At 54.1% G+C, this 27,566-nt stretch overlaps 1 protein-coding gene across 4 annotated transcripts; it reads right to left on the reverse strand.

The window, feature by feature from the left end:
• Nucleotides 1-1,019: 1,019 nt before the first annotated feature.
• BAHD1 (bromo adjacent homology domain containing 1) lies at nt 1,020-27,566 on the reverse strand. Of its 4 annotated transcripts, XM_037056073.1 has the most exons (8): nt 26,234-26,438; nt 8,329-9,768; nt 5,990-6,372; nt 4,966-5,125; nt 4,506-4,582; nt 3,642-3,742; nt 2,996-3,217; nt 1,020-2,668 (listed from the first exon to the last, which is right to left on the reverse strand). In XM_037056073.1, the coding sequence occupies exons 2-7, from the start codon at nt 9,752-9,754 to the stop codon at nt 3,028-3,030; spliced, it is 2,337 nt and encodes a 778-aa protein (XP_036911968.1). In that variant the 5' UTR covers nt 9,755-9,768; nt 26,234-26,438; the 3' UTR covers nt 1,020-2,668; nt 2,996-3,027. The 4 variants fall into 4 exon arrangements, with proteins under 4 accessions (XP_036911968.1, XP_036911966.1, XP_036911969.1 ...); XM_037056071.1 differs by lacking the exon at nt 26,234-26,438 and adding an exon at nt 27,544-27,566 and having other exon boundaries at nt 1,020-3,217; XM_037056074.1 differs by having other exon boundaries at nt 1,020-3,217; nt 3,642-3,733.

The following is a 27,566-nucleotide window of genomic DNA, read 5'->3' on the forward strand; positions in this document are numbered from 1 at the left end:
GAACAGCAGGTAACTTCCTTGCAGAGCGCCAAGCTTGTGTTCAAGGGCACCAGATTGGCCCCGTGGGGTAGATAGGGGAACACCCGGATGTCTGCAGCCAGCCTTTCCCTACCTGACTTGGACACCTTGTTAAGGATCCAGACTTCACCCTGTTCCTGGCAGAGTCAGGGGGGTTCTGAAGCACAGCAGTAATGTGATTCGAGTCCACATTTACCAAGGCAGGGTTCTGCTCAGTGTTTTATATTCTCCCCTTCATGTGTCAGTCATGCGGGGAGGGAGGTGCCACAGGCATTTCCACCACACAGCTGAAGACACTGGGGGGGGGGGGGCTCAGGAAAGCTGAGACTCTGTACAGGTCAGTCTGATTCTAAAACCCAAATTTCTAATCACCATCCTTCAGAGATGGAGCACAAAGGGAGAATGGTTTGGAGGGAAGAAGCAGCTGGCCCAGGACATGTTGTACTGGGCGAGTGATAGAAGAGGACAGTCAGAGGCTTTGAGGGTGCTGCCGGAAGGCACTGCCGCTGACCAGGTGTTCAGAAGGACAAAGGGTTCCGGGGGATGCAATGAAGCTATGAGGCTCCTGGATCCCCCCCCACAACCCCAGCAATTCGAGAGAGCACATAGGATGAGCCTCCATTCTCTCAGCCCGTAGTGCCAGTTGCGAGATACTGGGCCTGCAGACCAGTTTCTGCAGGCCAGCTTCCCAGGGGCATGACCCAAGGTGATGAGGTGCTACCTTCATTGTGCAGCTATTTGGGGACCAGTTCCCAGATCGCCAGCCAGGTGAGGGCTGGCGACCGAACGGTTTCAGTCCAGGTAGGTTGGCTCTGGCTACTGCTGACGCCTAGTCCCTCTGTTTCCTCTGTCCCTCTGTTTTCCCCTACCCTCCTGTTCTCTGCTCACTGACTTTAGTGAGCCCCATGCTGCAAGGGTTGAAAGAGACCCCCAAACTAAAGAGCAGTGAGCCCCTCCACAACCACACACAAAAAGTCGACAGGACACGCAGGAAATGATCGTTTTCTAAATCAATACAATTTCTCAAATTTATTTTTTTTCTTAAAGAAGTACTTCTAATCTCTGTCAAAAGGGAGGTGAGGAAAGGTCCTCCCTCCCTTGTAAACACTGAAATACAGATCTGAGAAACCAGGGTCGACACACACAAAAAGTGCATTTTACAAAATTATCAACTAAAATATATTTTACATGAATTATGCTTCCATCGAAATTCTACCAGCTCCATTTTCAGGTTCGAAAAAATATTTCCACATCTAAGAGATTTCAAAAGCATTTAAGTTCTGGGCAGCAGACCTGGGCAGAGGGGCCTTGATCTCTCCTGCTGGGTGGGGCCGACCTCCCAGGTGGCAAGGGCCAAGCACCCTGGGAACCAGCAGCCTCCACAGCTGGCTCTTCAGAGCCCCTATTTTGCCAACTTCTCCTACTGCAGAGTCCTCTGGACTGATACCTTCCTCCAAACAGCTTATTCCACAGAAGGGAATCTGAGTCCCTTCTCTTCAGGTTTGGGCTTGGGCGTTCGCTGTGTAAATTCACCTCTGAAGCCTCCAGGCCTCTCCCATTTCAATGACGGAGCAGGAGCGGCCCAGTGTTCTCAGGAGCAGCCCAGGGCTGGGGTTGCTAGGAGTGCCCTCAGTATTCACTTCCACCTCCTTCTCCAGACCCTCCCTATCTGTCCTCACCCAGTGCCCCCTTCTCGGCCTGCTGGGTCCGTCTGCCCTTGCTTGGGAGAGGAGGACCCAGCGCTGCCTTCCTTGACTCCTGCCCCCACGGATGTGCTCACAAGCAGGTTCCCAACACCAGGCTTGAGCCACACAGGGGTCCTCTCCTGCTCCCCGCCATGCTCCTCTTTGGTACAAATAGGAAAGAACCAGGCTGCTCCAGCCCCCTCACAGACAGCCCCAGGGCCAGGTCCTAGTCCTGGCAAGGACGACAGAGGGCTGAGTCTCCTAATCTACTCTGGGGAGCAGGGTGCGAACAGGGACCCTGGGCAATAAGAATAAACAAAATTCGGTCCTTAGCTCCTGCAGCTAGTGGCTGCAGCTCAGCAGGTCTGTGGACTGGTACAGTGTTGTTTCTCGCTGGGATGTAAATTAGTGCAATCTACAAAAGACTAGGGCGAGGGGCGGCAGGGCAAGGGGGGGGCCACAGCACTCCTTTGGTTTGATTTCAGGTGGGTGTGGCTTGAAGAGTCATGTGTGTAGTTCTGCAAGAGGTTTCCTAGAACCTCCAAGTATAAGGCAAGAGGAAAAGTCTTCAATAAATCAGGTAGCAATTTTCCTTGCCCCCTGCCCCCCCAGCTCCCTTTTGCCCTCCCAGACACGACAAACCCCATGTTGATCAGTTAACTTCAGGGAAGCCAGACCTGCTGGGTGGCCCCTCACCAGGAGGTGAACAGGAAGCTGACACCCATGACCGTGAGGGCCCAGTAACTTGTCCCAGCACCAGGGGCTACTGCAGGGGCAAGGAGGAAAGCCAGGGAAAGGCCCTGAATCCAGGAAGAGGAAGTCGATGCTCTGGAAGCCAGACTCTGGCTCTCTCTGCTTCAAAGGAATGAGCTGGGAGCTGTGCTAGAATCAGAAAGAGGCTGGTCCCAGGCTAACGGGGAAGCAGCGGGTCACAGTGGGTGAGGTAAAGCTGGCTCCTGCTGCCCCTTGAAGGGCCCAGGGGAGGGTAAAAAAGGCCCTGTTGGGCCTGGTTCCTGAAGGACCTCCCCCTCCCCCTAGGGCTCAATGTCCCTCAGGCTTGGCCCAGCCTCAGGGAACACTGCCCAGGGACCAGAGTGGGACCCTGGGCCACGCCAAGGGCTCTGACGCTTTCCTTATACCCTGGCCTCCCCTTCCCTCCCGTAAGATGCAGAACCCACAGGGGCCCCTGCCCTCCCCCCAAGAGAACCACAGGCCAACAACCTCAGGCCCCTGTGGCCCCTTAACCAAGTGCTGTGCTTCAAGCAGTGCCCCCTGCCCCAAGCCCCACTTGCCTGTGGGCAGCCCCAGTGTGGGCAGGAGGAGGCTACTGGGGGTTTTTGAGGATGCGGCCATGGCGGAAGTCATAGACATGGCGGCAAAGAAACACCAGCTCGGGGTCTGTGTCCTCCGGCACTGTGCGGTGTGGTGGGGTGGAGTAGTCCGCGGAGGGGGGCACCAGTGCCGTCTTCCGGCTGGGAAGTCCCTCGCCTCGGCGCTTGGCCATGGCACAGAATCTGCAGCAACACATCATTCACTGTCTTCATCAAAGCTACCTTTGCGGGAGGGCCAATTCTTTCCCCACCCTGTTCAGGGAACTGGAAAGTTGCCTCCAACCTGGGCAAGGCCTGGTGCCGCCTCCATCACCGCCCGGGCTTCGCCTTCTCTGTCACTGGGAAACCACACCTACCAGGGCCTCCCTCACAACCACCTGACAACCCCCCTTTGCGTTCTCTGAGCGCAGTACAATAGCCACCCCCAGTTCTGTCCAACCACTCTCCCTCAGACAGGTTACAAGTTTTTTTCTTCTAAAAAAATCATATGACAGAAGTGGGTTGTAAAGAAAAAAATTCTGGGTGGTCAGGCCCAGTGAGATCCCCTTGGGGATCACAGGCAACAGCCCTGGGGAGAGGACAGCCAGAGACACAGGGCACCACCCACCTGCAGTACTCCGCAAAGGTCAGCACGTAGCACTTCTCCTCGATGCAGGCCACACTGTTCTGGTCCTGATGTCTCGATGCAAAGACTTCATTCTGCAAAGGCTCACGGAGAGACAGGATGAGATCAGGTACCAGGCTTGGGAGCACCTAACCTCAGGGAAAAGCTGGACAGTAACCCCAACTCCTCTGCTAAGTCTCCTGACCTGAGATCGCTCTGGCTAGTGCCCAGAAAGCTAGGGCGCTTCCCTGGAATTTGAGCCCAACTGGTTCTCACCTGGTAGCCCGAGGCACCCCTCCCAGATTCTGTGATGCTCAGGAGAAGCCAGGTGCCTCCTCTAGCCAGTCGTTGAGCTTCCTAACCCCCACCGCCAGCCAGAAGAGCAGAAGGGAGTTGGTGCACATCTTCCCGAAGAGCCCCAGAGGGAAGCAGAGTGAAAGCAGACCCAGATGGGGGAGACTACCCCCAGAGGGCACCGCTCCTCGCACATCTCTGGGCCCGGTGCTAAAGGGTGTCAGGAGGAGCTCTCGTCCTCCGTCTCACGCTGCAGACAGCATCAAAGGGAGCTAGGCGTGCCGCTCACTTCCCCTTTCTTGTCTACAGGAGGGCACATTCTGGCACCCCCTCCCTGCCTGCAAGGGCTCCCTTTCTAGATAAAGGTTACTATTCCCTTTGAAACGTGAATTGGAGCAGTGCTGAGAAAAAAAACAAACCGAGACCCTTCCCCCAGGTTCTCTGGCGTCCAAGGTGATAAGTCTGGGGACTTGACTACCCATGTCTGCCCTCCCCATCCCACCTTCTTCCTTGTGCTGCAGCTTCTCCCTCTGCCACCCCTGCCTTCCCCATCCTGTCTGCCCGGTGGCTCACCTCATGCATGCTGGGACTGCGGCCTCCCTGTAAGTGTTCTGGTCTGTAATACCACAGGAGGCTCATCATCAGCTCTCCTGGGGGACAAGAGAAGTAGTCACGGCTCGAGCCAGCAACCCGAGTTCCTCAGACAAGGCATGTAGGCTGGCCACTTGCCCTGGAGGCTCATCCAACTTCAAGGCTGGGCCAATCCTGCAGGTTCTAGCCACCCTTGTCCTATGCCTCAGGCCAGCCTGGTGACCTGGAATGCCATTAGTTATGAAGGAAGAAGGGGGTCAGGGGGCAATGACAAGCAAGGAAGGGCAACAGACAAGTGCCTGGGTTCTGATGGCTGTAAAGGTTAATGTACTGATCCGACTGAAGCCGCAAGGTCACCTGCAACACACCCTGGCTGAATGGAAGGCAGGCCATGTGAGAAACGGGAATTCCGCCACCAGGTCTAACTGCAGGCCAGAGCTACCTGATTCGGGGTTCTCCCAGAGGGCTGAGATTTTGGCCACATAAGGAGTAGACGTCTTCCGCGGGCCTGACTTGAGGAGGACAGTGTCCCGGACTCGAATGGTCTCTCCATGGCGCTCGACCGCCTGGTAGCTTTTTCGAATGGCTGGCTCAGGTTCATCCTGTGTAACAAACCAGTGACACACACAAGCTGTGGGACTGCACACAGAGTGAAGGAGGGAGGGAGCAAACGACGTCCTTTCTAGGCCTTCCCCACGGCAGTCAAGGCACCAAGGATGAGGATCTGCGGAAGTGCCCCTTCTCCTGAAGCCTGGGTGCAGGTGAAGGAGTCCCCGTGGCCGGATAAAGGACGAGATGGGAACAGGGCTAGGAAAGCAGGACAGTCTGGGTTTGACCCTTCAACCACCAGTGCAAGTGGTGTAGTGCTGGGCAAATAACTTAATCTACTGCTGAGCCTCAGTTTCCCCATCTGTGAAATGAGGATAATTATAGGAACACGGGGTACGTACCTCACAGGGTAGTCGTGAGGTTGAATGCAAAGTGCTTAGCTCTGTTCTGGCACCTAAAAAGTGCTCAATAAATTTTAGTCGACATTCTTTTCATTACCCCAGACGTTCCTGTATCACCAACCTCCTCTGCCTATCGAGGTTTCCCTATACATTCTCATCTAAAAAGCCTCCACAAAAGTCTTGCATTTTAAAATCCAGAATACGGGGGGCAGTGTGAGCAGGGATGGGGGATGGAGACACTTCAGATAACTTCCCCGAGAATCAGCAACAGAGACGGCAGCCACCAGCTGGTCTGTGTGGACCGCCGACCTCCCTGAGGCGCACAGCACGGGATCAGTAGGGGCAATGGAGCAGGCTGGGCTGGCCTGGCTGGTTCCCGGGAGCACAAGTGAGCTGGAGCCCCTCATCACCTTTCAGAGTAACTAAAGCCAGGGTTCCTGGGACCCACCTCACTGCAGGTCCTGTGTCCCCAAAGCCACCCTCTCTTCTCCCCATCGGCTGAGACCTGGCACTCACCAAGACATAGACAGCCTTCTCACAGGCAGCCCCAACAGGCACCCAGCCGTTAGTGCGGCGGCGGCGACGGCGGCGAGGACGTGGGCGCTGGACACGTGATTGCTTGGGGTGGCTGGGCCTGCGGGCAGCCTTGCTCCTCACAGTGTGCCTACAGCTGGAGCCCGTGCGCAGACCTGACTTGGAGCCGCTAGGAGGCTTGGCGCTCTGAGGGCAAGCACGGGCTACTGTCTGGGGCTCCGAGGTGGGCGTCTGGAGATGAGGGACGGGCTCTGCTGCAGGTGGCACGCTGGGCACAGGGCATCCCAGGAGGGGGTGGGCAGGTGAGGCAGGGTGACCAGCTTCGGGAAGAGGAAATTCCAACTGGCCCAGAGACCTGCAGCCTTCTGGGGAAAGGAGAAAGGGGTCGGGACAGGTAAGGACAAGCAGTAACCTCACCCTGGCCTCTCTGCTTTCAGAGCCTGCTCCTGTCTTAATTCTGTGTGAACCAAAAGCCACTGAAGCAACAGACTTGGTCAGGGGCCTTTAAGGTAAGGTGCACTGTCAGAATGACTGGCCAAGCAAGGGTGTTTCCTGACCTCGGAGCACACAGACATCACCACCTGCCATTCTAGCCTAAAGCAAGAAAGGGGGTGAGTAATGGAAACAGCTTCTCTAGCTCTGACTTAATCTTCTCTGAGGCTTCCTCAGTGCTTAGGAGCAGGGAGCTGGAACCAGCCCAGAACAGGAATCCCAGACCTGCCTTGTACCAGCTGTGCGACCTCAGGAAGCCACTTTACCTCTCAGTGCCTTGCAATAGAAGTAGCAGTTGCAAATGTCATGTGTCCTACATGTTTCTCTTATCAACCTACTAACTTACCCTTACAACAACCCTATGAAGCAGCTATCATTATTCCCACCTTACAATTCAGAAAACTAAGACATCAAGTAGTTACTGGTTTGTTCCACGGTCACACGCTAAGGAAGCGAGGGAGAACATTTCACTGTACGTCTGGCTCCACAGCCTATGCTCGATTACATGCCACGTGGCCTCCCATCTGCAAAGTGCTTTAGGGCAGTGCCTGGCACATGGTGCTTACTGGTGCCCCAGGGCAGGGGGGTAAGGGCCTTGGGGACCACAGTTAGATGTCTAGACTTGGAAAGTGGTACAGAAGAGAAGGAAAAGCCAAAGAAAAAGCCTGTTCTCATTTCTCAGAGTCCCAGCTCATGCCAAAATCTGAAACAACCAGTCCGGACAGAGTTGACTGGTCTATAAAGTTGTTTTATAGACCCTACAAGAAAGGCTGTGGGGGAGGGGAGAGCCCTGGGAAGACCTGGCCTCTCGCTTCATCAGCAGCAGGGCCGACTCGCCAGTCAGGATAGCTCTGGTCACCTTGTTTCCACCCAGGAACCAGAAAGGGAGCTTGGAGAGGCACGTAAGGACCCTCCTGCCAATGTGTGGGGGAAAGATCACTGTGGGGGTGTCTCATAAGCCTCTCAGGTGTCTGGCTCTTGCCAGGAAGGCAGACACCAAAGCCACAGGCCCCAAGAGTGCCGTGTCTGTGCCAGGACACTCTGCCTGTTTTGGGGGTGTGCCCACCCCTAGCAAGGTGATGCTAAATTGGGGCACTTTCTTCTTTCAAAGCCTGTACAGTGGGGTGAAGATGTTTCACTACAGCTGGCACCATCTACTAGGCCCGGCACCCCTCGCATGCCCCGAATGCTGAAGCTGTCTGGCATGCAGATGGTCGGGGCTCCTGGAAAGGAAGACATTCCAGGTTTCTTTGAGGAGAGCAGAAGGGACATGGGGACCACCTGGCAAAAGCCCTAATTTCATTAACTTGCTACTCAGCGTCTAAGACTGGAAATCCTAATGGGGAGGACAGAGAAGCCCTTCTAACCCCCCTTCGCAATCACCAGCAAAATGCTACCTACCTGCCAGAGCAGGGCTGCTCAGAGCTAAACATGGGCTCCTTCCCAGGACTGTTCCTAGGCGTGGGGGGCAAAAGAAGGGAAACACTCCCCTTTCCAAGCCCCCTACTTCCTATGCAGTAGCTAGACCCCTGAGGACCCCACAACCCACCCTCCTGGGACACTGTTTCTCAGAGATTCCCTAGTACAGAGATGTCAAATTCATTTTCACCAGGGGCCACATCAGCCTCGTGGTCGCCTTCAAAGGGCCAAATGTAATTTTGGGACTTTATAAATGTAACTAGTCCTTAACAGTTAAGCAAGAGCTCGGTGTTGCTGCCGGGCAGAAACAAGGTACCGGGCCGGATAGAATAAAGCAGAGGCCCAGATTTGGCCTGCAGGCCTTGTGCTTGCCACCTGTGCCTGTATATCCTGTGCCCGGAAAGGCTTACCTGCTGCAAAAGGCATTTTGTAGGAGCAGCCGCCACAGGTAGTGCCAATGTGGGTAAGAGCAGGGGGCAACATTTCACAGATGCTATAGCCATTCACTTCAGCGTCCTCACTGGAGCAGTAGTGAGAGCCCCAGGGAGGGTGCTGGAAAGGGGTGCCCGCCGGCACTGATCTCGGGGCCAAGAGGAGCCCCTCCGTGGGTGCAGCCACGGGGGACAGCTTGCCCTCAGGGAGCATGGGGCAGGGGGAGTAGCCCCCACACTGCAGCCCATCTTGGCTGCAATACAGGTAGAAGCTGCCTAGCGCAGTGAGCTCAGGCCGACCACATAGGCCACTGTAGTCGGCAGGGTTACCAGGCATCGGCAGCGGGGATAGCTGGGGTGTAGGAAAAGAGGGCTGGTGCAGTTCCTGCTTGGGGGCAGGTGACTCCTCTCCTGGGCGCCCGGGCTCTGGCTTCAGGGCTGCTTGCCCACCCATCAGCAGGGGCAGGTGGGGACGCAGCCCTAAGGGGCTCTCCAGAGCCTTGCTCAGGGGCTGGTAAGGTAGCTGGCTGGATGGCCTTTGAGGGGTGGCAGATAACCATGGCTCCTCAGGGTACTCTTGCCAGCTGGGTGAGTTTGCAGCCTCCCCAGAACTGATCCCTTGCCGGGCCTTGGGATAGTTCTTGCCATTGACCTTGGCCCACTTTGGCCTCAGGGCCTTCAGTGTGGGTGGCTCAGTGGAGCGACCATCTGCTTCTGGGTGAGCACGAGGTGGTCGCAGGGGTAGCTCCCGCTCCTGGCTCAGCTTTAGGAAGGCAGCTGCATTCAGGCTGGCCAGCCTCTTGGGAGCTGGGTCACCCTCTCGGCGAGCACCTTCATCTGGTGCTGGCTCTGGGGACAGATCCCGACTTCCTCCTCCAAAGTCCCCCAGCTTGGGCCGCTTCTTGGAGGAAGACCAGCCCCCTGTGGCCCTGTCACGGTCCCGGCTATGGTGAGGGTCTCCTCCTCGACCACGGCGGCTGCCTGCCAGGCTGCTGGCGTCATCCCGCTCCAGCAGCAGGTTATTGAGGGCCTCGGCATTGAGGGAGGCCAGGCGTCGCTTGCGGGGCTGGGCGAGGCCAGTGTCCTCACTGGATGGGGCCGGGCTGGGGGGCTTGGGCAGGTCAGGTGGCAGCTCATCAGCCTCATCTGCGCTCCGTGGACCAGCCACATTCTCCAGGCGGGTCAGCAGCACTTTGCAGGCCTTGGGCTTCTCAGGAACCAAGGGACGCTTACGCAGCGGGTAGTTCTTGCGGCGTCCTGTCAGATGCCCTGGGCTCTCAGGCATGCCTGGCTCCACACCCTCTGCTCCCTGCTCCATATTGCTGCCTTCCATCTGCAGGGGCTCCCGGCGGCCAATGGGGCCCGAACTCAGCATGGGAAGGGACTTCCTCCGAGTGTGTGTCATGAAGTACCTCCAACCTGCAGGACAGAAGGTAGGCAATGAGAGAAGCCCACCCTGGCATGCCCTGCCACCTTTCCACCACCTACAGTACATCTAGTCCCAGCTACAGCAACCCTGGCCTACCCTCACCCCATCTCCAGCCTGGATTATCAGGGGACCCCTCTTCCAGAGTGTAAAGGTCCAGTGAGGTCAGGCTACCAGTGGCTCTGCAAGAAATGGTTGCCCCCTTCTTTCAGCCTAGGATCCTCTGAAGTAACCCACTAAAGAGGCTACAGAGCAATACAAGCCCCAGGGTCAGAAGACAGAAGGAGCCAGGGGCAAAGGTGGTTCTGACTGTTTTTCTCCCACCAGATACTCATCTTGGGCCAGAAGGAAGATCTGAAGACACCGAGGCAGGACAGGGGCTTGGGTAGTGGGAGCACATCCATTTCTTCAAAAACATGTTGGCCAAAAAGTTTGTCCCCCGCCCCCGTAAGATGGCTCTAGTAGGACTTAGTTGTTTCTAACTTCATTCAAAACAACTTTGTTAGGTTGTACTATGACAGCTGTCGCATCAGTGTGCATTTAAAAAACAACATCGAAATGGTTGAATTTATGTGTAGTCATTTTAATGCTGATGATGGGGGGGGAGCAACATTTTTGGCATATTATGGTTTATTATTTCAAGAAAGGTAAAAATGTAATGGAAACGCAAAAAAAGATTTGTGCAGCATATGGAGAAGGTGCTAACTGACCCGACGTGTCAAAGTGGTTTGCAAAGGTTTAGGCTGCGGATTTCTCACTGGATGACGCTCCATGGTTGGGCAGACCGGCGGAGGCTGAGAGTGATCAAACTGACACATCAACCGAGAACAATCGAAGTTATACCACACGGGAGGAGAGAGATAACATACTCAAAATATCCAAATCAATAAAGTTACTGGTGAAAATGAAAAAAAAAAAGTCTTTTATTTCACAGAAAAACATAAATGGACTTTTTGGCCAACCCAATATCGCCAGCCCCTCCCCCGTGCTGGGGCCTCCAGGTTGGCCACAGAATGATAAGGAGGTGGACAATGAGGAGTTGCGATGAGGAACCTGCCTGCTGGGCCTGGAGGAGGCAAAGTCCAGCCTGGGAGGACACCCCACTGAGCTTGCATGGCAAGACAGCTGCAACCTGGATCTAGCTGGAAAAGCTCAGGAAGGGTGAAGGCTTGACTGTGAGAAACTTGGTGGCCAGGGGAAGCCACAGCCAACCCTAGGAACCCAACCCATCTTGATCCAGGAGATTCCAGGGAAGGGCAGCCTAAACAGTGCCAGTGCTTACGGAAGGGACGCTGGTAAAGCCAGGGCCAGCATTTCTGGGTAGGAAACCCAGACCACACACAGGTGTGGTACATCTTTAACCAATCCCCCTCATCCTGCTTAGTCACTAAGAGTTAGGAAAAGAAAGTGTCAAGAGAAGGCTAACTCAGGGGGCTAACCAAAGCTTCCTCCTGGTCCTGCCCTAGTCCTCAGGTCTCCCACCTGGTAGGCAAGCCTCCAGGCAGGAAGAAGGATGGGGGAATGCCAGGATGCCCAGAGCCCCTAACAGAAAATGACCTCAAGGAGGCACCATCCCCTAACTTTGCTTGTCAAATACTGCCCCGCCCCACCCCACAACATACCTGGGCAACTGGACCCCATTCTGAACGAGGTGCCAGAGCTGGGGGTTCACTAGAAGCTTGGCCAAGACAATGAAGAACAGGAGAGTGGGGGTCGGTGGTCAGAGACCACTGAGCTCCTCATCTACTCCGCAATCCAAAACAAGGTGCTGTCAAGTAAGGTGCCAGCAAGGCTCTGCCTTTTGGGCACTCTGGGACCCCCTCCCCAACCAGCAGGCCCAGGCTTTCAAGCTATATTTTCCCACTGCTATTGTTACACTCACTCACTCACTCACTCACTCACTCTACCAGAGAAGCTGCAAGCCCTCCTGCTGGGCCAGGACTTAACCCTCAAAGTCCCAGGCCTGAGTGCTCCCAGGGATTCCAGAGCCCTTCCCAGCTTGCTCCAGTGGCCTTGGGCTGGTGGCTGGGCTCACTGAGTATACCTTCTCTCCTGAGACAGGCTCCACTGGTTGAGACCGAAGGAAACCAGGCTGAAGGCAGCGTGGGTGTCCCCCACCCAAGAAAGTACTTGGAAAACTGGAAAAAGGAGGCAGGATGCCAGGAGTTGCCCTGGCCTCAGTGTGGAGCCCTGCCCCTGCCCAAAGACCAGATCCCAGGGCATGACAGTCACAGAAGCCAAATCCATTCATTCCTGAACCACAGACAGGAGAGATCCTAAAAAACCCCAGGCATCTGCTAGGCTCCCTTAGACTCTGCTTCTAATCAGGGTGACCACTCACCCCAGTCTGCTCAGCCTGCTGGTTAGCAATGCATCCTTCCACTTTTAAAACCAACCCACAGGCCCTTTTCTCAAATGCAGGACCCCCTGTGCCAGAGGTGGCGGAGCAGCAGCAAGGAGAAATACATCTGTAGTTCCTAGGAAAGCCTAGGCCCAGGCTTCTCTCACCCCCAAGAGGCCTGGAGATGGAGGGGAGTGAACAGACCACACAGCAGTGCAGGGGCCAAAGCCCCTCAACAGACCCCAAGCTACCGGAGAAGCCAGGTCTGGGAATGGCTAAGGGCCAAGGCTGAAGTCACCAGGGCTTGTGGCCTTTAAGGACACAGACGAGTAAAGAGCAAGGACGGGGTGGATGGGAAACAACGGGAGCACAGGGGGGCACTTTGAAGCCTAGAAAGCCAAAGAGCAAAAGAGCTCTGAGCCAAGGGTGACTGATCTGCCCCTACTTCTCGCCCACACTCCCCCGCAGTTTGTTGGCTGCCTGGGTAGATGGGATTCTGGGACACTTTCTCCCCACTCAGTCTTCACCTTCAACATGCAAAAAAGTCCCAGACAGAGAAAGGTGGGGTGAGGAGCCTTCGACTTTCAGGAGCATGTCCCCAGAACCTGGAAATCTGTTCCCGTAAGAATCCCTCTCTTCACCTCCAGTCCCTCAGGGACACCCACTGCCATGTCTGTCCATCCTTTCCCTCCACTGATGGGCTGACTATCTGGCTGGCTATCAGGAAAGCCTCTAAATCATTGAGTGTAAGTCACATTTCCAAATCAAGCCTAAGAGCCTCCTGCTAGCCTCCTGTGATTCTGGCAAATCCCGTCACCCACTGAAAGCACACAAGGCAGTCAAAAGCACACTGAGAAACAACTCTTAGCTTCCAAGCGGTGCCTAAGGCTGCAATGTCACTCACCATCCTCAGAAGAGGCTGGGGTCTCTGCCGCCTGCCTTGCTACACTCCAAATTGAGGAGAGCCAGACTGGTGAGGAACTCTTGGCAGCAGCTCCCCTCCCCACACATCCTCTGCGGGTGGAGCTGGGTCGAGGGGGTGCTGCAGGGGGTAACCCAGCTCCTTAGGGAAAGATGATCCTGGAAAGCAGTAGGCTTAGTTCCCATCCCAGCTCTGCCAACCCTCCTGCTGCCCTGCCTCTGCTACTCACACAACCAGGGACTTCTACCACTGCCAGGGGACAAGGGTGCCTGCGTTCTTGCAGCATTACCCTCCTCCTCTCTGGGAAGCCTTGCCTTCTCAGGCACGTGCAGTCCAGGCCTGCTCGGGACCAGGTTCCTAGGAGGGACTCCCCAGGGCACATCATCACTCACCCAGATCATGTCAAGCAAGCTCACTGAAGAAAAGCAGTCTGACTGCTGCCAGCTGCCATGAAGGACAGCTGCTGCTGGTGGTCTCTCCAAGCCGAAGACTAGCAAACCACAGGGCGAATCCAAAATCCCAGGTGTACTTTAACTCTGAAGACAGCCAATGGGCCATCTCAGCCCCAGGCATGTGGGGGCTAAAAATCAAGGGAGAGAGCAGGCCCAGGCAGAGTGTCAAGGCAGGGTCTGGGCCTCAGGGCTGCCCCCGCTGCCCAGGGCTGGGGGACTCATCTCCACAGAAACAGTCAGGGAGGGAGGACTTGCCTTTTGCCCTCCAGCTCCAGCAGCGTAGGTAGGTGGAGCACGCCCAAGGTGTTGTGTGCAAGGGAGGGTCAGAGGCTTGGAGGCGTGTGGGCTGTGGGCACCGCTGAGGGGGAAACCAGGGTGGAGCGTGGACAGGCAGGTCAAGCCCAGATTTCTCCAAAAAGCAGAGGTTGGTCTGTGGCAGGAAGAGGTCCTGAGCCTTGGCCCTCCGCATACTTACCCAGTTCCAGGACCCATTCCCCACCCCCAGACTCAGGGATCTGCCCTACTGCCTTTCCTTACCAACTGCCTTTTCAAGTTTGCTTTTTAGGCTTTTTGATTCATCATATTCAAGGGGATCTTAAGTAAGGGCAGACCAGGAGGTCACCAGGGTAAGAGGCAAGAAGCCCTGACCCAAGGCACCTCCCGATTGTACCTAAAGCCACACAACTGGCACTGAGTTACTGCCCTCCTCTGGAACCTCTCCTGGAATCACCTCCCTCATCTCCTGAAGGAATAACACTTTCTCACCCTGGCCAAGTAGCTCAGCTGGTTAGAGCACTGTCCTGCTAAACCAAGGCTGTGGGTTCGACTCCCCAGTCAGGGCACTACAAGAACCAACTAATAAACGTATCAGTAAGTAAAACACAAATTGATGTTTCTCTCTCTCTCTAAAATCAATACATACAAATTAGAAACAAACAAACAAAAGAACACCACACTTGCTCACGAGCACTCAGTTTCTTCAATCTTTTACCAGAGAGGAAAAGAAAGAGCATGTAGGCAGGCTCCTGCTCCTTTTATTTTAGTTGAAGTTATCTCATGGGAAAACAGAAAAGAGAAGCTGCTGAAATTCTTACGATCAAGCCAGGTAGGTAAAGAGACACAGCTGGTAGAAGGAATCAAACTTTGGAGTCAGGCAGACCTGGATTTAAATGCCAGCTCGGCCCCTCACAGCGGCTCACTTCTCTGAACGGCAGATTCCTCATCTAAAAAGGATACACCAGATGAATCTTACTGAAGAGTGGTGGTAAGGAAGATGGAATCACCCCACTCAGGAGTCCACCAGGGCAGGAACCAATGTCCCTCCCGCTTCCAGACCCACAGACACAGGTGGGCCTGCCCAGTTCCCCACAGCAGGAGTCCAGCTTCCTCTGTGACAAATCTGAAAAATGAGAGTGCACCTCAACTCTGCTTCACTACTAGTCTGCCAAAAACACCCAAGCATCAACCCCAGAAAAAGAAGGAAATACTGCTCCTTCCCCATGCAGGGCCCCCTGTGGGGTGAATTGTGGGGGGTTCAGTTTACAACACAGCAAGAGGGCAAAGGGCAGAAACCACACCCCAACAGACCCTGAACAACCACCCCACACTTGCGGGGAAACACTCTACTCTTGTAGCAAAAGGTGAGCTCCTCAATTGCTAAAAGCCTGGGGTGGGGGTCAGAGGGCTTGCGTTCTGCCTCTTCCTGCCATCTTGACGGCTGCTTCGAGGTGGGCACCCACAGAAAGGTGAAGTCCCTGACAGATGGCACAGAATGAGCTTGAGGCCCAGGGCCCCGCCCCCTGGTGCCCATTGGGCCTTGCTCATTGCGGGCTCTCAGTTCACTGACATCAGGTTGAGATCCTACAAACATGTGGGCAGGAAGCACAGGCTTCCCAACCAAAGGGAAATGGCCTGACCCGCCTGGACACAGCTTGTTTTATAGACTGCCCTCTGGTCTGGCAGCCATCTGAGGGGCTGAGCCTGTCCCTCGGAGGCACCAAGCCCACCGAAGCTCGTCAGACCACTGGCTTTTCATACTTCACACTGAGGCTCCCAGGAACCCTGAGAAAGGAGAGCAGCCCTGCTGAGGAGACCCACACCCACCCCACATGGGGTGTGGGGTGCAGCTGGCCTTATCTATGGCTACTCCCACCCACTCTGACGACCCCAATAGGACAGCCCAGACACACAGGCCCAGATCCGCACCGAGGGTCCAGAACCTCCACACACAGTCTCTTGTAACTGTAAAGGAGCATAAATCCTAGTGGGGAGGGGGAAAGTGGTGTTTTTGTTTTTAAAAATTACTTATTCCTTTTTTAGAGAAAAAGGGAAGAAGAAAGAAGGAGAAAAACATTGATGTGGGAGAGAAACATTGATTCATGAAACACTGATCAGTTCGCTGCCCCTTGCACATCCCCAACCAGGGACCTGGCCCACAACTCGGGCATGTGCCCTGATCAGAAGCCAAACCGGGTGCCCTGGCTGGTGTGGCTCAGTGGACTGAGTGCTGGCCTGCGGAGCAAAGAGCTGCCAGTCTGATTCCCAGTCAGGGCACACGCAGGGGATTCAGGCCACATTCCCAGTAGGGGGTGCTTAAGAGGCAACCACACATTAATGTTTCCTCCTTCTTTCTCCTTCCCTTCCCTTCTCTCTAAAAATAAATAAATAAAAGTGAAAAAGAAAAAAAAAATCAAACTGGTAACCTTTTGGTTTGCAGAATGACACCCAACCCACTGAGCCACACCAGTTAGGGCAAGAAAATTTTACCTCAGATTATAATAACGCAAACCCCCCATTTTATATTAGAATTGTAACTAAGTATACAAGTACAGGGGTAGAGAAAAGTAGATTTGCAGTTATTCATATGGAAAATAATATAAAAATGAATAAATAATAATACAATAACCTTTTGTGTACTCACAACTGTAAACCTACTTTGCGCCACCCCCCCCCCCCCCGCCATGCATAACAGTCGAGTTGGCGGAGTCTCCTCCTGACTGGACACTGCCAGTGCTCTAGCCTCAGGGCAAGGTCCTCCCTACGGGTAGTGGGGCTGAGAGAGAGAGTACTCCTCGGACCGAGAAGTCAATACATACATGCAGACCCCTGAACTAGGACAGTGGGCAAAGAGTACTGTGTTTTAGTCACACCACAGTGCTCTGCTTTAAGAAACTCCAACCTGACAAATTAGAAGGTAATCAGGTACAATACAAAACTAGTCTTTACGGCTTTCGTTAAAGGCACATACCCCTACTTTAAACCATCTGCCTTCCCCGGGCTTCCTCCCAGTGCACAGCCATGTACCCAAGGCAGATCTGACCTGCAGGTGTGAGCACAGCTAAGCCAGGGCACCCGAGCTCAATCCCAGGCACACGGCACCTCCGCGACCTTTGCTCAGTCAGCCAACATTTGCTGGCCCCTTGCCATGGCTCAACACAGAGGACAAACTCACATGGTTCTGGAAGCCACTTGGTGCTACTACTAACCCTAGTGAGCGTGGTCAGCAAACTGAACTTCTCTGAGCCCTGCTTTCCTTGTCTACACAACAAGGTTGTTATGAGGATCAAGTTAAATGAGAATCTGTGGCAAGTGCCTGTTATACAAAGGGTGATCAATACAAGCTCATTCTTTTCCCCTACATTTCCAGTATTAAGCTAAGTGCTTAAGAAAAAAAATGCAAAAAGGGCTAAGAAATTGGAGCTCTGAGCTGGTAGGAAGACAGAGGACAAGAGAGTGTGACAGGGACTGTGATGGAGTGAGTGCTCGGAACTTGGTGGAGAGTGCTCTCTCTGCAAGGCAGCCTCAGAGGGCGCCCCTGAGCCAGGGCTCCATTCAGACACTGAAGGCCTCCTCCATGCCAGGTGGACAGAGGGAACCGAAAAGCCCAGTAGGGAGTGGGCAGCACTGAGAAATTCATTTCACAAATGTTTGGATTCAGGAAGGGGCAGCGGGCAAAAGCTGAGACAAATGCACCTTCCGCCAGACTCAGCCTTACTGGCTCCATGTAGACTGATTTCAGGCTGGGACAAGGGAGCCCCAGGCTCAGGCTCCCTCAGACCCTCCCACCCAGACTCAGCAATGCCCAGGCTGCGCCAGAAGCAAATCTCCTCCTGGAGCGGGACTCGCTTCCTCTGGGCAATTAACAACGAGGAAGAAATAAAACAGGAATAGGGCTGGGTTCCCCAAAGCTCAGCAACAGGCCCTCAGCAGAACTAGGTAGAAACCTCATATTTCTAATGCACTATTCTTCAAAACACACACACACACACACACGCAACCACACACAACAGTTCAACAGCCTGCTGTGGGCCTGTCTCCAGGAGTGGCAGAGGATATGTGTTGGTTAAACCACCAGGACACTCTAGGAACCAACAACTTAGATTTCTAAGATGGCTTGCCAAGACTGGAGGTGCTATTTCATCCTGAACAGAAGAAAGTGGCCAGCCAGGCAGAGATGGGAACTCTGCCCTCAGCCTCCCCAGCAGGTCTTGACCTTCTGAAGGAACCAGCCCTGAGGAACAAGACCTAAGACTAGGCTTTTCCAACGCTCCACCAGAAGGGCAGAACCACAGGGCAGACCCTACCAGAGTTATGGGCACCTTAAGTGATCAGTGGTACTCCCATTAGGATGCAAGCTCTGTACGGACAGGTAGGTCCTGCCTTCCTTACCACTAAATCCCATCCATAGGGCTTAGTAAGAGCTTGTTGAATGAATGAAGATCTGGCTGCCCATCTGCCCCAACTCATAATATTTCTACTCTAGGCAATGGCATCACTTGGAGCTCAGGACAAGGGGCTGAGCTCCAAACTCTGCCCCATCCCCAGGAGTCCACTGTGCCTCTTCAGTGTAACCCACAGTTCGATAAATAGGGTTACTTCAGGAAATCACTCACATTTACCCAGCACACCTTCTTTCACTACCATTCTCTTTCTTCTCTCTCTCAACTTGCCCAGGTATCTCAGGATATAATCCTCTCATTCCACTTCTTATTCCCAAACCATTAAGGGAGCAAGGGTGGCCCTGGCTGTGTAGTTCAGTGGACTGAGCACTTGCCTCCAAATCAAAGGGTCATAGGTTCATTTCCCAGTCAGGGCACACGCCTGGGTTGTGGGCCAGGTCCCCAACTCTAGGGGCATGCAAGAGGTAAAGGTCCCCGGTTGGGGGTGTGCAAGAGGCCACCAACTGATGTTTTCTTCTGCAGATCACTGTTTCTTTCTCTCTTTCTCCCTCCCTTCCCTTCTTTAGAAAAAAAAAGAAAAAACAATAGAGCAAGAGACACACTTCTATCAAGACAGGGAATGTCACGAATATTAAGGTGAACTCAGCAGCAAAGAACCAGTCCCCAAATGCACTAAATGTGCAGGGTAGGAAAGTCTTGCCCCACTGCAGAGGCTTCTGGCCTAACAGGACGGCTCATGTTTGTCAAGTGCTCACTGTGCGCCTGGCACCACCGTAAGCACATCACATTTACTCTCATTCATCCTCAAAACCACCTCGCAAGGATAGCTATTATCTCACCCCCAAAAGGAGAAAGCAATGGGAGAGAGAGGCAAACTGTGTCACCTCTCTGTACACCCTCACTGAGACATGGGACAGCTGCTGGGGCCCGACGGACACTGGAGAGCAACTTGCACGCTCAATTCTGTTTTTCTGTGTTGCTTTCATCACTGGCATCAACACATTATTAGTTTCTCCTGATTTTTCATCACCCGAGAAACTGAGGATGCATTCTGATTAAACGGCATTCATTGGTGAGCTGGCTAGGGAACATGAACATAATTTTACAGATTGTTTCTATCGGAAAGTCTGCTCAAAGTTCCTAACACATTTTTACATGTATTTTTGAAAACAAACCCATTTTATATTCCAGAAATGGGTAAAGGCTGCAAAAAAGCACACTGTCTCAATGTTACAGTAAATCCAGGAAAGTCGTCTACAGACATCCCCACACATCTAACCACACTTCCTTAATCAGGCGCACTGCCTTTCCTTCACCCGAGCTACAATAAAGGCTGAAATCTGTCACGCTGCAAAGACGCCTTAGTGTTTGAGGACAGTAACTGCCCCTTGGCTAACTCCTCAAGGCCAAACAAATCAAGTCCTTTCAATTTTCTCTGAAGATGTCTTATAGTCATTTCATCAATTTTACAATGATTTTTATTTATTTTTAGAGAGAGGGCAAGGTGTGGGAGAGAGGGAAAGAAACATCCATCGGCTGTCTCTTGCACACGTCCTGAGGAGGGGGCAGGAGGTGGAACCCACAACCCAGGCATGTACCCTGACCAGGAATCGAACTATCAACCTTTCACTCTGCAGGACAACGCCCAACCAACTAAGCCACACTGGTCAGTGCTGTAATTCTTTCTTACATTCCGTTCAAACTGGGTGAACCCCTCCAGGCACATAGCAGGGACGCCCCTCACTTCTGAGGCCCTAGAGTGGAAATGCGAATCTTCCCTTCCGGCATACTTGTCAGGACATCCTGGCACCAAGCAGTACCCTAACGCTTTTCCCATGATTTCTAGGAAGACCCTCTAAAAACTGCTAATTCATCTCTATACCACTTGGCCAAATAAGAATGTCATTAATAATGGCCCCGGCTGGTGAAGTTTGGTGGACTGAGCACAGGCCTGCAAACCAAACAACCGTGGTTCGATTCCCAGTCAGAGCACATGCCTGGGTTGCAGGCCAGTTACCAGCAGGAGACGCACAAGAGGCAACCATACATTGGTATTTCTCTCCCTTTCTCCTTCCCTTCCCTTCTAAATTAAAAAAAAAAAAAAAAAAAAAAAAAAAAANGGAGAAAAAAGATAAATAAAATATTTAAAAAAAAAAGAATGTTTGAGCGCGGGCCTGCGAACCAGACGATCGCGGTTCGATTCCCAGTCAGGGCACATGCCTGGGTTGCAGGCCAGTTCCCTGCAGGCCAACTCCCAGCAGGGGACGCACGAAAAGCAACCATACATTGATGTTTCTCTCCCTCTCTCCTTCCCTCCCCCTCGAAAGATAAATAAATAAAATATTTTTTTTTTAAAAAAAAGAATGTCATCAATGAACTGAATTTCCCCCAAACATTTCAGACAGGGAGCAGCAGTTGGAGAAAGGCCCAAGTGTGGGCCACCCTCCTCCTCTGCAGGCAAAAATGGAAAGCCCCCTCTGGGGAGGATGGGAATAGGAGCTATCCGCTCCACTCCCAGTGAGACCCCAGGGTCACAAGAAGCAGAAATGCAACACGGCCCTTCTCCTTAACTTAGGATAGGGGAAGCACCTTGTCTCTGCCCCCCAATCCACTAGAAAAGCTGATGTGAGAAAGAAGATGTAGACCCCAGGTTCCTGTCTGCACCCATCCTGTTAACTAAGAAGAGTCACTTGTCACTTTTTCATTCAGATAACTTGGTGCGCAGGAGAAAAGTTCCCATTTTACATCTCAAAGAGGCTAAGAGACAAGCCCATTCTTTTATTCTCAGTGGGCTGGGCTTTCAGAGCACCTCAAGGGCATGTTATTTTTTTTATCTTTTTCTTGTGTGTGTGTGGGGGGGCACACTGAATAGGGTGAATAACCAACCATCCCTGCAGGAGTTACTCCACTGGGAAATACGGAATCTGGATAAAAATGCTCCCCAGGACACAACACAAAGTCCTGGACACCACTGCCCTGAGACTGGTTCACGAAACCCTCAGTCCTCTGCTCCCCAGTTTCCAGACCAAGTTGTCCAAGTCAGGGCACAAGTCCCCTCCCCTCAGGGAAACCCCAGGCCCCACTGGTGCTCAGCAGCTCTTCATCTGCCCCTGAGCAGGAGGCGGTCTGCAGCCTCTGGCTGCCACTGCTCTCCTCCTCCTCCTCCTCCTCCCTGTTAGCCGGTTTACTGCTCATTAGTGGCCATACCAGGAGGTGGGCAGGGGAATCATAAAGGAACTGAAATTCAAACCAGTCAGTTTTACTTCAGTTAGGTGCCTTCCATTAAACCAGGCCAGATTTCGTCATCCAGGTCCTCTCTGTCCCCTGTTCTGGGGAGGTCGAAGCAGCACAAAGGGTCAGTAACTGCGGAATCTCAGGACCCCAGGCATCAGAGCCTGTGCTTCCAATCATCACAAGTTCTTGACTACACCCTGTATTTTCCATCTTTTCAGAGTTAACAGGCACTTCTAGCCATGAGCTGGTCCATCAAGTCAACGCCAGGGACTTGCAGAGCCGGAGTGCTGGGTCTGCCCTGAGTACCCAAGCACACTCCTTGTCCCTTCGAAGTCCCCAGTGCAATGGCAAGTTCACAAAGGAAGTGAGTCTTCCCAGGCTGGGCTAGCAAATTCCCATAAATACTTAGGCTAGGGTAGTACTGCTTATGTACAATGCTTCCCCATTGAGAGATGCTGCTTTATTTACATTCTTCACAACCCATTCATAAAAAGGAGGTCCTTTAATGTTGGGGTTGTCTGTATAATGCTCCATAAACCTGGCAGCTTCGGCTGGGAGCCTTAGTTCAACACAGGCTACTTCTCAATTCCAGAGACTTTTTCCCCTTAAGTTTTTTTCCCTCTTTAATGACTCACCTTGCAACAGGGCGCTGAGGCCAGATGTTGCCAAAGCAAGGCCAAGAGGAATAAGAACAGATAAAATAAAAACACACAAGTGCTCCTGAATGGTGAGAAGGAGAGGTAGGGAGGAATGAAAATAAATAAGTTGAAAATTCCCATAGAATTCCAACGTGAAGCACAGTGGAAGGGTAAATTCCTTCCAGGTTTACTGAAACTTCCTTTATGGAAGTCAAAATGCTTTCTAGCTTATACCCTTACATACCCGAGAAGGTGTGGATGGGATTTTTTTTTTAACCCCAGAAGTAAAAGTAGAAGAGGGCTCTTTCTGGTTTTTCATTTGTATGGAAGATGAATTAAAAAAACAATTATTTTTTCTGCTTCTTCACATAAGTGTTTCAGGGTTTGCTGGAACTAAAAGGGGGCACAATTTGCTCAGAGTGAAGAAACGCAGGCAAATCCCAGAAAAACAGCAAGGACTATGTTCTCAAACGCAGAGCAAAACCAGCCTGAGCAGCTGAGGGGAGAACCCAGGAGCTGCATTCTGAGGTAGCTTGTCTCCTGCTACAGTAGAAGCAAGGAGAGTAATAGTGGGGATTTTTTTTTAATTGACGGGGAGCGGTCTACATTGCCATGGCAACTGTGAGGGGTGGCTTTCCAGCTTGGAAGGGAAATGCTGGTCCATTAATCATCAAACTGGGGCACAAAAGAGAGGTTTGGGGGAAAGGGGATGGATGCAGAATTTATTTTTTCACTGTCTAGACTCAAACCAGTCACCACTCTTCATTCCCATTTCCCTCATGGTCTGGGGTTGATGGTGAACAAAAACTAAAGTTCTGAGACAGCTGGGATCATGGCCTTCCTTTCTGATGGGTCCAGTGTGGGGCTGATCATGCTTCCCACATCTGCGATACCGCTACAAACACCTCTTCCAACGCCAGTCCCCAAAGTCCCATCCATGGGCCAGACCCAGGAATCTTTTTCTTTTCTGTTCTCAGAACCCCATTTTCTCCCTTATTTACACCTGGGATTGAGAAGAGATAAAACATATGGAATCATTTAACATGGACAAGGAAAACTGCATAAGAGCAGCAAAGCCAGTGGAAAGAATGGCCTGGTGCGATAGAAGTAAACCGAGATTACAGTCTTTTTGTAATTCATGTCTATATCGCGTCATGTGAGCAACCCACAGGACAGACTTTTCACGAGACGGAATATCAGAAACAGCTAACTTTCATTTGCTCCCCACACTAAAGCACCCCAAACATGCCCTATCTACATGCCTTTGAGAGAAAAGGTTGGAAATCACAAAGCATTCCATACTGAGCATTGCTGGAAGGAAGGAAGGCTTCCCCTCTGTTCCTACCCAACTAAGCAGTCAACTGCATTTATTCATTCAACACAAACAATGTATATGACACTATCAGAAATCCTGGAATATTCACACCCACACACACGCATACAGGTTTAACACTCAACGCTGGCCTCGAATGGTTTGAGTGACAGGGAAAGGAAGGATAAATAGGGTTCAGGCAGGAGAAGAAGGCAGCAAGGGGCTCCTCATTGGGGAAAACTGGGGAATGCAGCAGAGCAAAGATGCAGCAAGATAAATGTGCACAGCATGACTGGGGGAGTCAGGGGAGGGAAGTGTCTGCTGTCAGACTGTGGGAAAAGGGGAGCCACTGCAAGTCTGTGGATAGGGGAATGACAAGGCAAAGGGGTGCTTTAGGAAGAGTCATCTAATAGCTGTGTAGGGACTGGATCAGAAGGATCAGAGGAAGCAGGAGGAAAAGGGAGGCCAGGACAACAACACAGGCCTGACATGAGGCCGGGAGAACAGAAAGAAAAAAAGGAGGGAGAAAGATATAAAGAGAAAACCTCTTCACTGGCTAACCTCTTCTGAGACAAACCTCCTAATTACTTGATCTGACTGGCGTGAGACTGCTGGCCAGGTAAGAGCCTGTCCAAGAGGAAAACCACTGTTTTGGCAATTAATTCCCCTTTACATCCAATGGCCAGACCAGGTCACTCCCTTTATACTGACACCAAAAGAAATCACACACTGTGTAACCCCAAAGAAGGCACAAGGGCCTTCATCATCTTCTGAATCTTAGACATACAATTAAATTAATCTCAGAACAAACTTTAGTTTCCTGCATGAGGTAATACATCACATTCCCACAAGCCTCAAACCACTCAGGCTGGGGTCTAGATTCGCAGGGGGAGGATGGGGGTGGCCATAAATTAACTCTGTGCCCATACTAAGCAAGGCTGATAGACAGCTTTCCCAAGAGTGAGATTATAGCCAACTACAGCTGGGAGCAGCTCTTTCTTACCCAACACCTTCCAGAGGTGGGACTCAAACCCAAATTCCTAGCAAAAGTCTGCATTCTAGACAGCCCGAGTCTCCACACCTTTGTGTTCTCAACTATTCCACTTCAGGGGTCATATGAGGGGGACATGGGAGCTCTGAGGGGGGTTTTACAAATAGGAAATAGCATCTACTTAGAGCTGGTTACTGGTGGGCTTAGAGGAACCCACAGCTTAAGCCACCAGTTCCCAAGTGACCTCCAGCTGACCAAGTACAACGTGTTCCTCCAGGACATACAGTCCCTCTGGGGCCTCTTTCCGGAAGACACGGGTATGAAAAAGGTAGGAAGTAAAATCCCTCAGGTGGCACAAAGGAAAAGAATTGGAAGACTTTTCCATTTCATCATTAAATTTCTGCCTGAATTCATAAACTGAACTTCTCATTTCCCTACGTGGATACCTTCTTTGGATATAAAAAAAAGTGCTAAAAGCAGTTAAGGATGGATTGTTGGCGCACATCTGAAGAGTGTCTCCTAGTTCCCAATACAACTGATCTGTCCTCTTAAAACTGTCGACAATGGGTGACTGGGAGAAGCCCCAGGTGGGATTAAACCTCTACCCGTGGGCAAACTGCATGCTGAAACCCCTCATTCCTAGGAGGCTCTACAATGACTCACCACCAGACTGTCGCCTGCCTGGGTACGTCCAGCAACCTGGTCGTTTCCAGCCAGGCCCACCGTCTGCACTCCCCCACCTCTACTCCTGTGCCACTCCATCCTGGCCAGGTCGACCTCACTCTTTCCAGAACCTCTCGAGGATCCGCGGCTGGAACGGTGAACCAGTGCCACAGCTCTTGTCGGCGGGCACCCCGGCCCCCGCAATAACCCGGGCAGAGTCCGGCCTTGTCGCCCGCCCCTCCGGGTGGTGGCTCCGACCTGCTCCCCTCCCCGACGCCACCACCTGCGCCCGCTCCGGCGCCGCCTTTGTCCGGCGCTTCACCGCCGAGCGGGCCCCTCGAGCCCGACCCGACCCGGCCCGGCCCGGCCCCAGGAGCCGCGGCGAGGCAAGCAGGGCAGGACCAGGCCGGGCCCAGAGCACGGGGTCCCGCTGTCACTTGGAGGCGTTCTGACAACTTCGATCCCTCCGCCCCACCACGGACTCGGTAGCCGCTCTGCACGGTCCCCGCCGGGCCTCCCGCGGCCCACACTCGCTTCTCGAACCGGTTCCCTTCCGTCTTCGGCGCCTCCCTTCCTCAGTCCGATTCCATCGGGTCTACACTACCCCCCACCCCGGCGCAGCCCCCATCCCCTGCCCCCCATCTAGCAATAACCGGTCAGCTCCTAGCGCGGGAGGGCGCCCCCCACCCTGAACAGGCAATCCCGCGGCGCCGCCCCCGGCCTCGGCCCCTAGCCTCGGGGACCGCGATGGGGGAGGGGGCGCGGCGGTAGAGGGGGGCCAGGGCCGCGTCGCCCGCGCACTCGGAGGCGAGCCGGCTACGCCGCGGCAAGGAAACAACCAGCGTCCTCCCGCCCTCCGCGGCCCGGGACGCCCGCGCCGCCGCCGCACGGCCAAGCTGCTACCCTGCGGCCGCCACCCACCCCGCCCCCGGCCATCGAAGCGAGCAGCCCCCGGGGGCTGTCACCTCGAGGCGTGCCGCGCTCCCCGATGGCGGGACCGTGGCGCCGGACCCCAGGGAAGCATCAGGCGCGAGCGAGCGGGCGGCCGCACCTGCTTCGCGTCGTCCGTCCGTCCGTCCCTTCCCGGGCTGGCGGGAGCGGCGGCGCGCTCGGTGGGGCGCGCTGACGGGCGGCCGGTCCTCTCCTCTTCACTCGTCCGCCTCCCTCGCTCGCTCCCTCCCGCCCGCTCGCCCCTTCCCCCCCTTCGACCCCAGCCCTTAGCTCACCGGGACGGCGGCGCGAACGGCGCAGCTCTGGGCGCCCGCAGGCCCCAGCAGGGCTGGAATCCGGCGGCTGGAACCCCCCGGGGGCGCTCAATTCCCGGGCTCCACGCTGCTGCGTCAGCGCCTCCTCCTGGGGGCCGGGGCCGGGCGGGCGGAGCGGGGACCGCGGCCGGGCGGGGCCGTCGGGGGGGCGGGCGCGCCGGGGCGGGCGGACGGCGAGGGCCGGACGGGCGGGGCAGGCGGCCGGACGGGCGGACGGCGGGGGCCGGGCTCCGGGATCCGCTACGCCGCTCGCGGTTCCTCCACAAACTCCCCGAGAGCGGAGCCTCCGCCACCCTCCTTCCTGCTTCCTCGTCCCCAACCAATCAGCGGAGCGCCCCTCGGCCAGCTCCGCCAATCAGCCGCCCCGCCCTGCGCTGGCCCCGCCAGCCAATCCGGCCCTCGGCTCCCCCTCCCAGTCTCCGACCAATCAGAACCGTGGGTCGGTCGTCCCAACGCAGGGGGCAGCACGAGGCGGCTGGGGGAGGCGGTGCGGGGAGTGGTGGGGCCTTGGGGGAGGGGTACGGTGCCAAGGGTGGTGGCGGGTGGTGGTTTTCTTTGCCGGCTTCTTGGATTGTTCTTTTCGCCTGCACAGCCTAAGCCTGTATCCCATGGTGACCCGAGCCTGGAATCCTAATCCCCCAGCTGCTACCCCACCCCCGAGAAATCATCTTGCCCCCCACCCTTATCGTAACCCCTCCACATCCCGCTTCCTCCTCCTCCCTAGCACCCACTGGAGAAAACTGCGGGCCAAGGAACACCCCCACCCTCGCCAGCGGCAGCTGCCCCCAGGGCAAAGCTTCGGGAAGACCAGACGAAAATCAAGCGAGGACAACCCCCCCTTTCCTGCAGAAAGGGCCCCAGACTCCAGCGAAAGGGCCCCGACTGCTGAGAAGCCCCTCCCGCCCTTGCCTCATCTTTCCGACTTCCCAGCCTGCCACGTCTCCTTTCCTTTCAAGCAAGGTCGGTCCTGGCTCGGTAACCCCTCACCCGCATCTCTTTTTCCTGTTTCTCCCTTGCACCTACCGCCCTCCACTCCAGCTCCTAATTCACCTTTCCCAGAGGCAGAGTGTGGAACCCTCATCCATTAACAACAGACACCAGAGCCTGGTTTGTGAGTCCTTGACACCCACATACCCTCTTCCACCACCGCGGGGAAAATCAAGAGCTTTCTGCGGGAGCGGGGTGGTGTGTGTGTCGGTGGGCAGCCTGACAGCCCAGGCCAGACTCTCTTTCGTCCCCACTCCAGGATGGGACCAAGCGTGGACACTTACCTGGCTCCCCCCTAGTCACCGAA

The sequence above is a fragment of the Sturnira hondurensis genome, unplaced genomic scaffold, assembly GCF_014824575.4.
Source record: "Sturnira hondurensis isolate 20B ecotype Veracruz unplaced genomic scaffold, ASM1482457v3 Scaffold0008782, whole genome shotgun sequence".
Classification (NCBI taxonomy): domain Eukaryota; kingdom Metazoa; phylum Chordata; class Mammalia; order Chiroptera; family Phyllostomidae; genus Sturnira; species Sturnira hondurensis.

Bases quoted from the DNA above. Each gene is read 5' to 3' on its own strand.
- BAHD1 (XM_037056071.1), bottom strand. From the start codon at position 9,754: ATGACACACACTCGGAGGAAGTCCCTTCCCATGCTGAGTTCGGGCCCC. The intron at 6,373-8,328 runs GTAAGCCTTTCC...TCCTTTCCCCAG, and splicing joins CAAAATGCCTTTTGCAGCAG to AAGGCTGCAGGTCTCTGGGC. The intron at 3,218-3,641 runs GTGGGTGGTGCC...GTGTTGCTGCAG, and splicing joins ACCTTTGCGGAGTACTGCAG to ATTCTGTGCCATGGCCAAGC.